General features: G+C 40.4%; 1 protein-coding gene across 1 annotated transcript in view; it reads left to right on the forward strand.

Annotated features, from left to right (window-relative positions):
- The first annotated feature begins 5,761 nt into the window (after window positions 1-5,761).
- LOC117303291 overlaps window positions 5,762-13,996 on the forward strand; it is a 30,987-nt gene continuing 22,752 nt past the window's right edge. The window contains exons 1-3 of the mRNA XM_033787458.1: window positions 5,762-5,823; window positions 7,532-7,613; window positions 13,472-13,619. Of these exons, the coding sequence (XP_033643349.1) occupies window positions 5,762-5,823; window positions 7,532-7,613; window positions 13,472-13,619 (292 nt within the window). The remainder of the gene's footprint in view (window positions 5,824-7,531; window positions 7,614-13,471; window positions 13,620-13,996) is intronic.

Consider the following 13,996-nt stretch of genomic DNA (forward strand, 5'->3'; position numbering starts at 1 on the left):
CAGTTTGCCCCCCCCCCCCCTCCACCAACCGCAAGGAAATCTTGCAACTAGGTGGCAATCCGTTCGTCTGTGGAGACAGAAGACCTCACCTATCTTGTGGTTTGTACTATTTTGTACTTTCCGGCTTCCCAGGTTGTATCTTAAACTTAGTTGTGGTCCCTGGCTACACAGCAGTTAATGGTTGAATGGCTTCTGACTGGCACCCCAAACAAATATTGACAAAGTAGGGATACTGCCAACATGAGGCTAGGCTGAGATAGCTCAGTGTGTACTGCGCTGGCATGTTAATCCGGAGTTCACTGGTTCAAGTCCAGTTTTCGTCAATTTTGTCTTTGTTCAAACTCATTTAAAATTTACCCAGTGAGTTTCCCCCCTGGTGTACTATTTGCTCAAGATGTAATTTGAAAAAGGATATGATTTACGAGGAGAGATTTGTATATCTTTAATGAGATTTTCCAATGCTCAAGATTGTCAACTGTAGTGGACCAGGGCCACCAAGGTCAGATGTACTTTTGCAAACAACCAACCAACTGCCTGAAGCAAAGTAATGACCCAACAGATGCACTTTTGTTTGAGGACCTACATGTAACTTTGCCCAGAGGCAGGTGGTAAAGTCACCAGCCTCTAGACTTCCTGAGGGTAACCAAAGTCATCCGAATCTCAAGGATAACTTCCACAGATCAAAGCGGTTGCTGAGAGAAGATTTCCGTTGTTCAAAATACAAATACTACTGACTGATAATTTCATCAGATATTTCTCTCCTCAGACCATGGATGGATTATTGGCATTCTGTCTTGTTTCTGGTTTTCCTAATTGTTTTGTATAGCACATTATAGGGACCTTTTGTTATATGCGCTCCATAAACGTTTTGTCATTAATACAGTCTTCTCTCAAGTGGAGGATCAACAGGTCACTGTACGCATGCCCGAACCATGAGAACACGACCCGAGAACTAAAATTAAAAAGATTGTTATCATTAATTTTGATTTTGAACATTGGCCTTTTTAAAGGATGAAACAAGAACTGCGATCCTTCTCGTTCTCAAATATCCCATAATAAACCGCCCAAACCTGGCCTTGAATCATAATAATAATCATCCCTCTACAGGACTTGAACCACCTTCTTTAGTCTAAGCTGTTCCGTTATTACCTGTTTGTTTTTGATGTCTCTGTCTTACAGATCCTCAGCCGGTTTCGATTTTAAAGTCTCGTAATTGTGTGAGGAAAAACAAGCCCAGTCCCATGTGCCAGACTTCCTCTTTACATGTTAGAAAACTCATCCACTAAATTTGTCTCTGCATCATAAAAAAACTTTCTTCTGACAGACCAGATTTTTTCTTCTGGGTTCATCCCCCCCCCCCCCCCCCTCTTCTTTCTATCCAGTCTTCGCAACCTGGCTTAACACAAACCAAATGTCACCACACCAGATTGAGAAGGGAAAAAAAATGTGTGTGAAAACTTTGTAAATTTGAGAGCCAACTTCCCCTCTCTGCGCCGGCAGTTCCTTAATTCCTTTGGCGTGCCAAAAACTGGGACAGTGTAACTATTTATGCTTGCAGGTGAAACTATGCACAGGTGATTCTGTTATCTGGAACTCCCCTGCCACCAACCAACAGTCATCCCTGATTTATTTTCCCCCTTCCCTGATAACAGTGTCTTTCCTTTCTGGCATAAACGGCAACGCCCCTGAGAGTTGACGTGGCTATTTTCAATCTGTCGCAGGTGAAGATGAAGCAGAGCTCAGGTGAAATCGATACGTATTTTCAGCGTTTGGTTTCTCTCCTGGCGTTCATCATGTTGTATTCGTAATCTGTAACAGTCTTTCCTTGGAGGCTATCAGAAATATTTCTTCCTGTTTGAGTTTTGAAGCGCTGCGCATAAAATATTTGTTGACCGGAGTCAGTGTATCATAAACCATAATCATGTTCTTTAGGGTATTGGAACATCTAATGTTACTTGTTGGAACTTGAGAATAGTCCGTAATTCTATACTTCCTTGTCTCTCCATTGTGTATAATCTTTATTTGAAGGGACTTTGGGTTTGGGATTTTACTGTCTAGGAGGCATGGAGGAAGGTTCTTCCAGGATATAGCCATGTAGATTTCTGGTAATGAAACCAATGATGCCTCATAAGTGGACTTCATCACTGTAGCTCGCAAGCCTAAGGAAACCTGTTAACAACTGTGATTGGATGTGAACCAGAAACACCAGGGTCAATCCCTACTCTTTCACTGTAGCTCGCAAGCCTGAGGAAACCTGTAAACAACTGTGATTGGATGTGAACCAGAAACACCAGGGTCAATCCCTACTCTTCCACATTAAGTGTTCTGATTTTATTTAAGATATATTTGTCACATAACTAAGGTTTGTTGGTACATAAATTAAATAACAAATAACCAATGTATTTGTTAAATTAGCCACCTGCTCGTTCAATGGTCTTTGTTTGCAACGGATCATAATTTTATCTATGTTGTATATTTGTAATCAACAAAACTTTATGGGTAAAAAAGACTATTTCATTGAGCATTCAACAGCACAATGATCACCAATACCAGGTGAATAGGAAACGAGAAGAAATGGTCAGTTTTTAGATGTGGGGGGGATAGCCCCAACTTGGGAAACCCATGCAATCATGCAGGTGTAGGGACTGAAGACCCAATCCACATGAAAAGTTCCGATCTGAGGTGGGATTTGAACCAGGTTCACAGAGGTAAAAGGCAAGGAAAGAAACCTGATACCTCAATTAGACAACCAACCTGGCATCAGAGAACCCTTATTGAAATCACTATTCATCAGATCCAGTACAAATTAAATAGTTTCCCCAAGAAAAACATAAGGGAACATTTATAGGGGGGAAAATGAAAATATTTACTTTCAACTTTTGAATTGGACACATTTCTTTTGACGATCACTCAATCAACCCAGTATTTCTTTTCCCTCATGGTCGAACATGATTATCATTTCCAGGCCTTGGAAGGTTTCAAAATCAAAATTTGGTTTTGACATTTTCAACGTTTAGAAAGACAAACTTCATCAAGTTATTCAAAGTTCTGCTCCACAAAAACATGTCAAAATAATACCGAGAGTTTAAATTAAGATGACATCAGGTTTGATTAAGTATCATGAAAGAACTCAGTATTGTTATGGTTATTATTATTACTGTATGATGTCAAATGTATTTGAGGGAATACACTTGCAATGCTCTCATGGAGGTCCATGCAGAGAGTCACCCCCAAGCTACTGCCACCCTCACCCAGTGGGGATGAGCAAGCTTTCAGATAGCCTTTCCCCCGCTGTGTTGGACCATGGTTGGACCTGCCAGTCTAAATCAGCTCCAAACCTAGACGGGTAACCCACCCAGGCTGTGGATCAGTGTATAAAGGCATCAGCTGGACAAATCCCACAGCTGATTACCTTAGCCTCAGTTTTGTATTCAAAATGCTCCGGGCAATATCAAAAAACGAAAGGCAGAAACAGCCAAAGATACTTTCATTAAGAAATGACTTAAAGGCAGGGTTTTCAGATTTATAGATTGCTGAGTGTTTGTTGTCTATTCATGAATGATGCAGCCAGAGATGTGATTGGTGCTTGCTGTCACCGTCCTAAACACAGATAAAACGGATAGATTCAGTGCTCTTGTGGAAAAAAACTGTGACAGTGTTTTTGCGGTTTTCTCAGCAATTGGACTCTGGATTTTGACTAAAACTTTCACAGGTGACTTTGATTGTATCTGTCTTTATAATTTTGTAAAGTAATCGGCATTTCATCAACAAAAAACAATCTATAACCTAAACTCTCTTCCTTCACTGCAATTAGAATTTACAACCATCCCAAAAGAAAGCATTCTGAGAAGGAAATTTCCTCCATGTTTTAGCGATATCCTCCATAACCCCTTCCCCCTGACTTCCTCCTTCAGCACATGTTCCTGACAATCACCAATATTCAAGGGGGGGACTGGTCAAAATTGTTTGCCAAGAAGTTTACCTCTCCTAATGTCTGCTTGCCGAGGCTCAAACATGAGTGTCTGGAGTCAGTTGGTGCTGTTCATCGGAAACAGGTATGGCCAGCTGTAAATCAGTGGGCCCCCAGTTGCCACTTCCTTCCTGTGGTTGCTCATAGTCTTTACTCCCCCCCCCTCCCCTCCTCTCTAGAGAGGGGATCAAGTGGGATGGAATGTCAAGCCACTTACTCTCTCTCTGTCTCTCTCTCTGTCTCTCTCTCTCATCCTCTTTTTCTGCTAAGCAAGTTTTTTGAGACTGATTTTTAAATTGTTGAGGTTGACACCAGACTTTCTGCTTCTTCTCATCCACAATCTTGATTTGCTGAGATGTAGAATAAGGAGCCATTCCAACAGACTTTCTGCTTCTTCTCATCCACAATCTTGATTTGCTGAGATGTAGAATAAGGAGCCATTCCAACAGACTTTCTGCTTCTTCTCATCCACAATCTTGATTTGCTGAGATGTAGAATAAGGAGCCATTCCAACAGACTTTCTGCTTCTTCTCATCCACAATCTTGATTTGCTGAGATGTAGAATAAGGAGCCATTCCAACAGACTTTCTGCTTCTTCTCATCCACAATCTTGATTTGCTGAGATGTAGAATAAGGAGCCATTCCAACAGACTTTCTGCTTCTTCTCATCCACAATCTTGATTTGCTGAGATGTAGAATAAGGAGCCATTCCAACAGACTTTCTGCTTCTTCTCATCCACAATCTTGATTTGCTGAGATGTAGAATAAGGAGCCATTCCAACAGACTTTCTGCTTCTTCTCATCCACAATCTTGATTTGCTGAGATGTAGAATAAGGAGCCATTCCAACAGACTTTCTGCTTCTTCTCATCCACAATCTTGATTTGCTGAGATGTAGAATAAGGAGCCATTCCAACAGACTTTCTGCTTCTTCTCATCCACAATCTTGATTTGCTGAGATGTAGAATAAGGAGCCATTCCAACAGACTTTCTGCTTCTTCTCATCCACAATCTTGATTTGCTGAGATGTAGAATAAGGAGCCATTCCAACAGACTTTCTGCTTCTTCTCATCCACAATCTTGATTTGCTGAGATGTAGAATAAGGAGCCATTCCAACAGACTTTCTGCTTCTTCTCATCCACAATCTTGATTTGCTGAGATGTAGAATAAGGAGCCATTCCAACAGACTTTCTGCTTCTTCTCATCCACAATCTTGATTTGCTGAGATGTAGAATAAGGAGCCATTCCAACAGACTTTCTGCTTCTTCTCATCCACAATCTTGATTTGCTGAGATGTAGAATAAGGAGCCATTCCAACAGCTGCATTCCAAGTACTGCATCTCTTTGGAACTCTTTAGATCGATTATCAAGATTACCATAGTGAATTTTATTATGACATCACACTGTGCTTAGCAGTTTGGACTGACTCCCAATAATAGACCTTTCTTTTGCAATGTCACAGCCCAAGTTTTTGCCAACCCAGGTTGGAAAACTATGGAATGCCATTAATGCAAATTTAAAAAAAGAGCGCTGCTGTTTGTAACAATGTTTCAAAATTATTTTTAAATTGTGTAGATTTTTTTGAAAACAAAATAACTAATTATGAGAGGTATTTTATCTAATTGAAAGCTTGCAGAAAATGTTGAATTTGGTTAAAACATCGGTAAATATAAATCTAAACCCTTTGTAAAATCAGCTCCTACACAATAAAATTGGACCCTAGTGCAAACAACTTTTTAAAAACTGCAGGGAATTGTGGAAAATAGTTTCAATTGCGCAGCTAAATCAAGTATGCCCACTGGTACAGGGATGTATACCAGACCATATCGTAGATCTAATCCATATACAGACAGGTAAGAAACCAAGTTACACAGGTGTGGTTCTAGACTCCACAGTTTGTGGATGCAGGAAGTAAGGTTTGAAGGCTGTAGGGTCTAGACAGCTATTTTGGGGGCACCCTAAACACATGAAACGGAGGTTTGTTATGATAGTGGGCAAAATTTTGGAAGGGAGAGTTTTTACACTATTCAGGGAATTGCATCCAGATTGTTGACTTGTGTTCCCAAAAATGAATTATAAATTACTAACTAAGCAGTGATGGGGAAACAGCAGTTTGAAATCACACCATGTAACAATGAGATATGGTGGGTGTGAAAACAGGGATGGCAGTTTCAGACTATAATGTGAGTTTAGACCTTCTTATGTACAGTTGCAGGACAGTTTCAGACTATAATGTGAGTTTAGACCTTCTTATGTACAGTTGCAGGACAGTTTCAGACTATAATGTGAGTTTAGACCTTCTTATGTACAGTTGCAGGACAGTTTCAGACTATAATGTGAGTTTAGACCTTCTTATGTACAGTTGCAGGCACGGTTCTAGAGCCACAAGTTTGGGGGGGGGGGGGCTAGACCTTTTTTATGTGCATCACCCTCTAACTATATTGCTACTACTATTTCATTTTGGTAGTCAAAAGGCAACATTAAATAGCGCATTTTATAGTGCATAAATCATCCCTGTGACATCAGCAACCAAAGAGAGAGAGGTTTTCCACTAATGACTTTGATTGAGAACTTTATTGGATTGGCATTTATTTACATTGTTTGAAAAGCTCTTGTCTATAACTTGATTAGTGAAATGCCGCGTCCTTTTCAGGCAAACTCATCGACAACTTTGTCGGGGTGTTGGAGTTGAGTTCCTGTGTCATGTCGCGCTCTATTGTGAGGCCACATAGAGGGGTCAGTCGGCTGTTGCTCATGGTAGCACGTAAATATGTTTTTACTTTTATCATTATGAACAAAACTTTCTCTCTGTTGATACTGGTAATGAAGAGGGAGACACACACTGCAACCAAATCTAGGTGGGGGGTGGAGAAGTTTAAAAAAATAACTGAAAAAATCAAATTTTGTATGTTTTTTTGGCGTAGCCATTTTGTCTTTTGTGAAGAAGGGGGCCGACTTTATATGCAATTACACACCCGCATTGTCTTTTCCTAAGTGGGATTGTTTGAAAAAAACCAAAAAAAACGAGGCGGAACCATCTAGGTCAATACTGTAGTATGTGACAAGACCGTGCAAATCTATTCCTTTAAATTTCCTAATGAAGATTCAGTATTTTTCCAGCTTGTATCTAATTCTTCTTCTTCTTTTTTGTTTGCATTTTTTTTTTGGGGGGGGGGGGCTAGACAAAGTTTGGTAGGGGCTAAAGCATTTTGAAAGATGAGGTTTTGAGAGATTGAAACAGGTTGCGCATGACGACTGGGTCCTGGATCCCTGTATAAAAAAACACACTACTGCCATGACTACCCTCAATGAGGAAGTTCAATGACTGTAGGCAGCTGCATGGAGGAAAGTCAAAGGGCTACAATCACATTAGATCTTTCCCTACTGTCATCCGCTTCATTTGGGTTATTGAACATCATTTTCTTGTTTTTGTAAGCAAAGCATTGTTTACTAACAAAGACAGAGACCGTTCAGCTTTTGTGTGATGTTGATGGTGGTATCTTAGGTTCTCCCTGAGCGAAATGTCTAGTGTTGTTATTTGTATGCGCTCTATTTGTCTAGAGCTTCAGACGTCGGAACTGAATTCATGACCCTGACTCGCATGCAAGGCTTTTGTCCGGGTATCGAACCAGGGTCCACAGAGGTGAAAGGCAGGGACAAGAACCACTGAGCCAAGGCTCCAGTCTGGGCTCGAACCAGGGTCCACAGAGGTGACAGGCATGGACAAAACCACTAAACCAACCTGACTAGACTACCCTATCATTTGGTATTGTAGAGGGAAATCCAACTTCCAAATAGAATTAGAAGTAAAAGTTTCTTGTGCATGGGAAAGTTGTGTGCGTAACTGCACTATGTTACTTGTCTCTACCAATTCTCCCCTCTGAAGCTTAAATAAATCATGAATTAATCGCATGGCACATGAGGGACCATTGGTGTTAGTAATGTATACCAGAGGAATTAGCCAAATGTTCAACCTGATATTAAATTTCCTTTGTTGTATTCCCAATGTGTCTCATAAAACCACAGATCTTAACTGTGTATTCTTGTGATCTTCAACCTTAAATTATCAGGGTATAAGTGGTGGTCTGTTGGTCTTCAGTGTGCCTACTTTAGGGAAACATTATTTTGACATGCTAAAAAGACATTGGCTAAATGGGGTGATTTTTAAAGTAAAAGTACCAAAGATTTTGGTTCATAAATTTCATCCCCTAATTGCCTCGAGATGTATTATTTATTTTGTTTAGCTTTCTATTTAGGGGTTTTCTGGCTAGCTTTACCACTCTGTATTCATCGAAAGTTATAATGTGTAAACAGCAAAAACTATCCAAAAATTTGCAAACACTTAGTGCAATGTAATATAAAACCAAGGAATATTTGGAGAAATAAGTTTAAATCCTTTCTAGTTCATACTAGCCTTGAGTTTTGGATTTGGCAACTGTAAGTCTGGACAAACCCACGCTTAGTTAGATTGAGTTAGAGACAGACAACCCCAAACTTTCCCATTCCCCATTTAAGCATAGAGGACTACACATCCCCAACACTCCTACCCCATCTCCCTTGCATCTGTTTCATATAAAGGCTTTTGTATCCTGTTTGATTTAAATCCACTCTCTATTTTTCTTATAGGTTTTCAAGGACTTAGTGTGTTTTCCCCTTCTTGTCCAAGCTGTTATATCATGCCTCCACCTGCTGTGCACAATTTACTTTCAGATGAGTAATTTTGATAACTGTTTTGAGCTTAGCAGAATTCCTCAATCAAACAGCCACAGTTTTTATTTGATTTATGCTCAAAGAAACCACCAGATTGAAGTGGATGTGTTATTTGCAGCAACAATTGCATGAGGGCTTGCCGCTGTGCATTTTAAGGGGCTGTACTCTGGCTTACTATGAATGTCATTGTGGTGGACATAGTCATTGTTGGTGACTTAATCATTGTAATTACCATTGGTACTGTTATAATTGACGCTGTCACTGGCACTAAATTGTCATTGACTGTCATTGTCATCTTGTCACAATGTGCTTCTTAATGAATGACTTCTTTTGTAATAAGTAACAATGTTGTACCTGCACTGTAAAAAAGCCAGTAGCCTGGCGATAAAATTCAACAGCAATTATGACCTCAGCCCAATGTGTGGCATTTTTTTTACTTTGAAGCATATAGTCGGCCACTTTAACTCAAGCTGATAGATTCCTCATGACAAGGCGCATATGGCCTGTACGGAAGGCTCTACTTAGCTGCAAATTAATCAAGGGCAGACTATCTGTCACTAGCGTTTACAATGAGGCATAGTCAAGCTATAGACTCTTCTTTCATATGCCTAGTGCTGTAAAAGCAATAAGAGCCATTGTTGGGATAATGTATGGCACAAAAGTGATTTTCTTCTTCTTCTAAGTGTGGAGCAGCAACCTTGACTCCTTCTACCAAAGAAGCAGTGAACATTCTTGAAAGAAACAGTAAGCAATTGTCATCCATGCTCTTGGGCCAAATTTAATAGAGATGCTTATAAAAGCGCAAAAATGTAGTACAGTGTAGCCCCTTCCTTAAAATGAGTGCAGTGTAGCTCATTCCTTAAAATGAGAACAGTGTAGCCCCTTCCTTATACTTTCATGTCTCATCCCTTCAATAAATGAAGCATTGTAGCCCCTTCCTTAAAATGAGTACAGTGTAGCCCCTTCCTATACTTCCATGTCTCATCCCTTCAATAGATGAGGCATTGTAGCCCCTTCCTTAAAATATGAGTACAGTGTAGCCCATTCCTATACTTCCCTGTCTCATCCCTTCAATAGATGAAGCATTGTAGCCCCTTCCTTAAAATTAGTACAGTGTAACCCCTTCCTATACTTCCCTGTCTCATCCCTTCAATAGATGAAGCATTGTAGCCCCTTCCTTAAAATGAGTACAGTGTAGCCCATTCCTTACTTCCATGTCTCATCCCTCTCTAATAGGAACTCAAAGCATTCTCACTTAAAGTACAGATTGAGTCAACATTACGTTCAGTCTACATGTTGATTAAGAAGGAGCCTCTTAATTAATTCTTATTATATCCAATTATCTCGTCTTCCCAACTACCATGTCTTGTAATTGAGCAGCTAGACATCTTCTAATTTAGGGTCCATGCGGGTATAATTCAAACAAATTTGATAAGAATCTGTAAATTACCTTTCTTCAAGAAAAGGTTGGCCATCCTTTAGTAGTAAACGTAAAGTTGAAGGCCTACATCTAAATCAACTCTTTGTAAGCTATTTTTTTTGTACTGTATTAATAATGCTTGTTATTATTGTCCCTGTCCACTACAATCAAATCATTCTGTACATATTGTGAATCTGTTAATGTATGTCCAAGTTCATGGCTTAACATTTTGGGATATGCAGTGGCTTTAAGTGGATCCTATCTGTCAGTTAAGTGTCATGGCCAGCTGCTGACAATCGTACTTGCTCGCTCAACTGCCCATCCAGGCCTAAAATCTGTGTGTCTGTTGTGCATTAAAAGGGTCTTTAGGCAGTTGGTAATGACTCTAAATACTACTTGGTTATAAAATAATTTATGGCAAATTTTTTTTACATGTTATAAGGTACAGCAGCTTTGAATAGTATAATACATTTTAAGAAACTTTCATTTCCAGCACCGCTATTATGGAAAAATATATCACTTTTTATTCAAACGAAATTGAATCTGAAATGATTTGGCGCTTACCGGTAAACAGGGAATTCAATGCTTCAGTCAAGCGTTTTTTTTCTCAGGTTAGAGTGAAAATGTTTGCTCTATGGTTTGTGAAGTCAATAATACTAGGCATTCTTTGGTGACAATATATAGAGCTAATTAAGCAGAAAAAGTTCTTAACAAATTTCTGCTTAGCGAAAATAAGCAGGATACCAGTCACAAATGGTACATGTGACATTGTGTTTTGGCTGGTAGCCTTATTCTGTAAAAGCCCTATTTCTTTGTGCTTAATGCTTAAGCAGCTCAATGAAATTGTAACTAACGTACTGTTTGCCCGAGTCTCTGTTTCCATGGCATGTGTGACAGCCATTGATCCCTTGAAAAATGGCGTGCATAAACGCATCTACTGTAAATATGTGCTTGACATGTCTCACGTAATTCTGTTCCTATATGTCAAGGATGGATTATAAACATTCTCTGTAAACAGCTTATCTTTGAGTCGGAAGTTGCAGACATGTATCATAAATTGAACTCTAGAGGGAAGGTTTAGATTAACTTCTGAACTTGAAAGTGCACTCATCCTTGTCAAATCATGGCCGAGTGGTTTAGTGCATCGGACTCAAGTTCTGTTTGCCGAGTCATCATGGTGTGGGTTCAAATCCCAGTCATGGCCGAGTGGTTTAGTGCATCGGACTCAAGTTCTGTTTGCCGAGTCATCATGGTGTGGGTTCAAATCCCAGTCATGGCTGAGTGGTTTAATGCATCGGACTCAAGTTCTGTTTGCCGAGTCATCATGGTGTGGGTTCAAATCCCAGTCATGGCCGAGTGGTTTAGTGCATCGGACTCAAGTTCTGTTTGCCGAGTCATCATGGTGTGGGTTCAAATCCCAGTCATGGCCGAGTGGTTTAGTGCATCGGACTCAAGTTCTGTTTGCCGAGTCATCATGGTGTGGGTTCAAATCCCAGTCATGGCCGAGTGGTTTAGTGCATCGGACTCAAGTTCTGTTTGCCGAGTCATCATGGTGTGGGTTCAAATCCCAGTCATGGCCGAGTGGTTTAGTGCATCGGACTCAAGTTCTGTTTGCTGAGTCATCATGGTGTGGGTTCAAATCCCAGTCATGGCCGAGTGGTTTAGTGCATCGGACTCAAGTTCTGTTTGCCGAGTCATCATGGTGTGGGTTCAAATCCCAGTCATGACCGAGTGGTTTAGTGCATCGGACTCAAGTTCTGTTTGCCGAGTCATCATGGTGTGGGTTCAAATCCCAGTCATGGCCGAGTGGTTTAGTGCATCGGACTCAAGTTCTGTTTGCCGAGTCATCATGGTGTGGGTTCAAATCCCAGTCATGACCGAGTGGTTTAGTGCATCGGACTCAAGTTCTGTTTGCCGAGTCATCATGGTGTGGGTTCAAATCCCAGTCATGGCCGAGTGGTTTAGTGCATCGGACTCAAGTTCTGTTTGCCGAGTCATCATGGTGTGGGTTCAAATCCCAGTCATGGCCGAGTGGTTTAGTGCATCGGACTCAAGTTCTGTTTGCCGAGTCATCATGGTGTGGGTTCAAATCCCAGTCATGGCCGAGTGGTTTAGTGCATCGGACTCAAGTTCTGTTTGCCGAGTCATCATGGTGTGGGTTCAAATCCCAGTCATGGCCGAGTGGTTTAGTGCATCGGACTCAAGTTCTGTTTGCTGAGTCATCATGGTGTGGGTTCAAATCCCAGTCATGGCCGAGTGGTTTAGTGCATCGGACTCAAGTTCTGTTTGCCGAGTCATCATGGTGTGGGTTCAAATCCCAGTCATGACACTTATATTCATGAGCAATATACTTTACTATCATTTCTTCTCATCAGCCAGGGGTAAATGGTAAATTCAAAGCTAGTTTTGTATAATTACACCAATTTATTTCAAAGCACTATGTTTTTCAGTGTTCACCTATAACAATGAATTTAGTGTAGGTTTTAATTAGATTGAATTCAACTGAAAATTAGTTTTGATAAGCAGATCAAGTTTCTTCTCAAGTCCTATTTAGACCAATTGAATCAGTGCCCCTCAATTAACCCCCTCCTGGTCATAAACCAAATGGACCAGTCCACTAAAACAAAGCAGTGACCTTGTGACTCATTGGTTGTAAGTAAGTTTGGACTGGATCATTTTTGTTTTTAGGGGGATGTTGATTCTCGGGCAAGGGGTTTCATTGTGGATTAATGTGTGTGCGTCACTGTTGTTGACATTTGCTCTAATGTTTCCGACTCTTTCCCCGCTTTTATTTTGAATCCTTCACTTTGAGTCTCCTATTTTTAGGGATGTGATAGATGCAAATTTGGATCGCGCTACAGGTTATAATTTTCTTTGTACCCTAACACCGATGTGTATTAAACACTCTTTCCTGAGTTCTGTCTTACCACTAGACCACTGAGCTAGCCCAGTGGCCAGAAGCAGTTCAAATCCTATGTGTTAGCAGCGGGTACCGTAACGATTTAATAGATGTTATTTTTGCATTGGGGATAAATAAAGAACATAATTTGTTGTTTACCCCTTACATTGATTAAGCACTGTATACTCAGTACTTTCCCAAGTCTTGGGGAATGTGATTGTGGACATTTCGCCAGGGTTTTAAGCTGGATTTGGTAAAAGGGTATCCAAATTTACTGGGTGTCCAAGTTGTTCACTTACAATGCATTTACATGTAAAGCTAAGAAACAGGGTGTCCAAATTTAAAACAGGGTGTCCAAAATACTTGCAGACAACCCCTCTGACTAGGGAGGGGGTGTGATGTGATTGAGGACATTCATTGTTTCAAATGGTGAAAAAAAATAACTCCTCTTTTATCTCTTTTCCTACACTAGGTGTGGCTCTCGAATGATGGAGGAAACCAGTTTGATCTGCTTCTTACTCTAGACAGCAACCAGACTATAGAACATTGCTATGTGGATCTGCACGGAGGGAAAGTGGTCTTCACTAGTAACACACACAAGGTGTACTACAGGAGTGCAGGTACAAGATCAAATTTATATTTATATAGTGTGTTCCCAAAGCAGGGGTTGCATTTCATGGCTCTGCTTAGATCAAAATTTTCTGCTTACCGCAGAATTTACGCTTGCGATCACCATTCTTGGCTTACTGGGTAGCCTTAGTGCTAAGTGTCTACGACTAGTGTATTATTCAGGCTGGTAACCTGTTTCTGCTTAACAGTTTTTATGATCTAAGCAATTTTGGAGTGCTAACTAGTATTGAACCCTGTTTGTTTGTAACACCTTGATTGTTCATTACCGTCAGGTCCTAAACATTTGATTGTGCTAATTGTAATAGTCCTGTTATTGTGTCCAAATGAAGTAAGAGTTCTCACTGTAATGTCCACCCCTTCCTTCCAT

The sequence above is a fragment of the Asterias rubens genome, chromosome 19 (genome assembly GCF_902459465.1).
Source record: "Asterias rubens chromosome 19, eAstRub1.3, whole genome shotgun sequence".
NCBI classification, from domain to species: Eukaryota; Metazoa; Echinodermata; class Asteroidea; order Forcipulatida; family Asteriidae; genus Asterias; species Asterias rubens.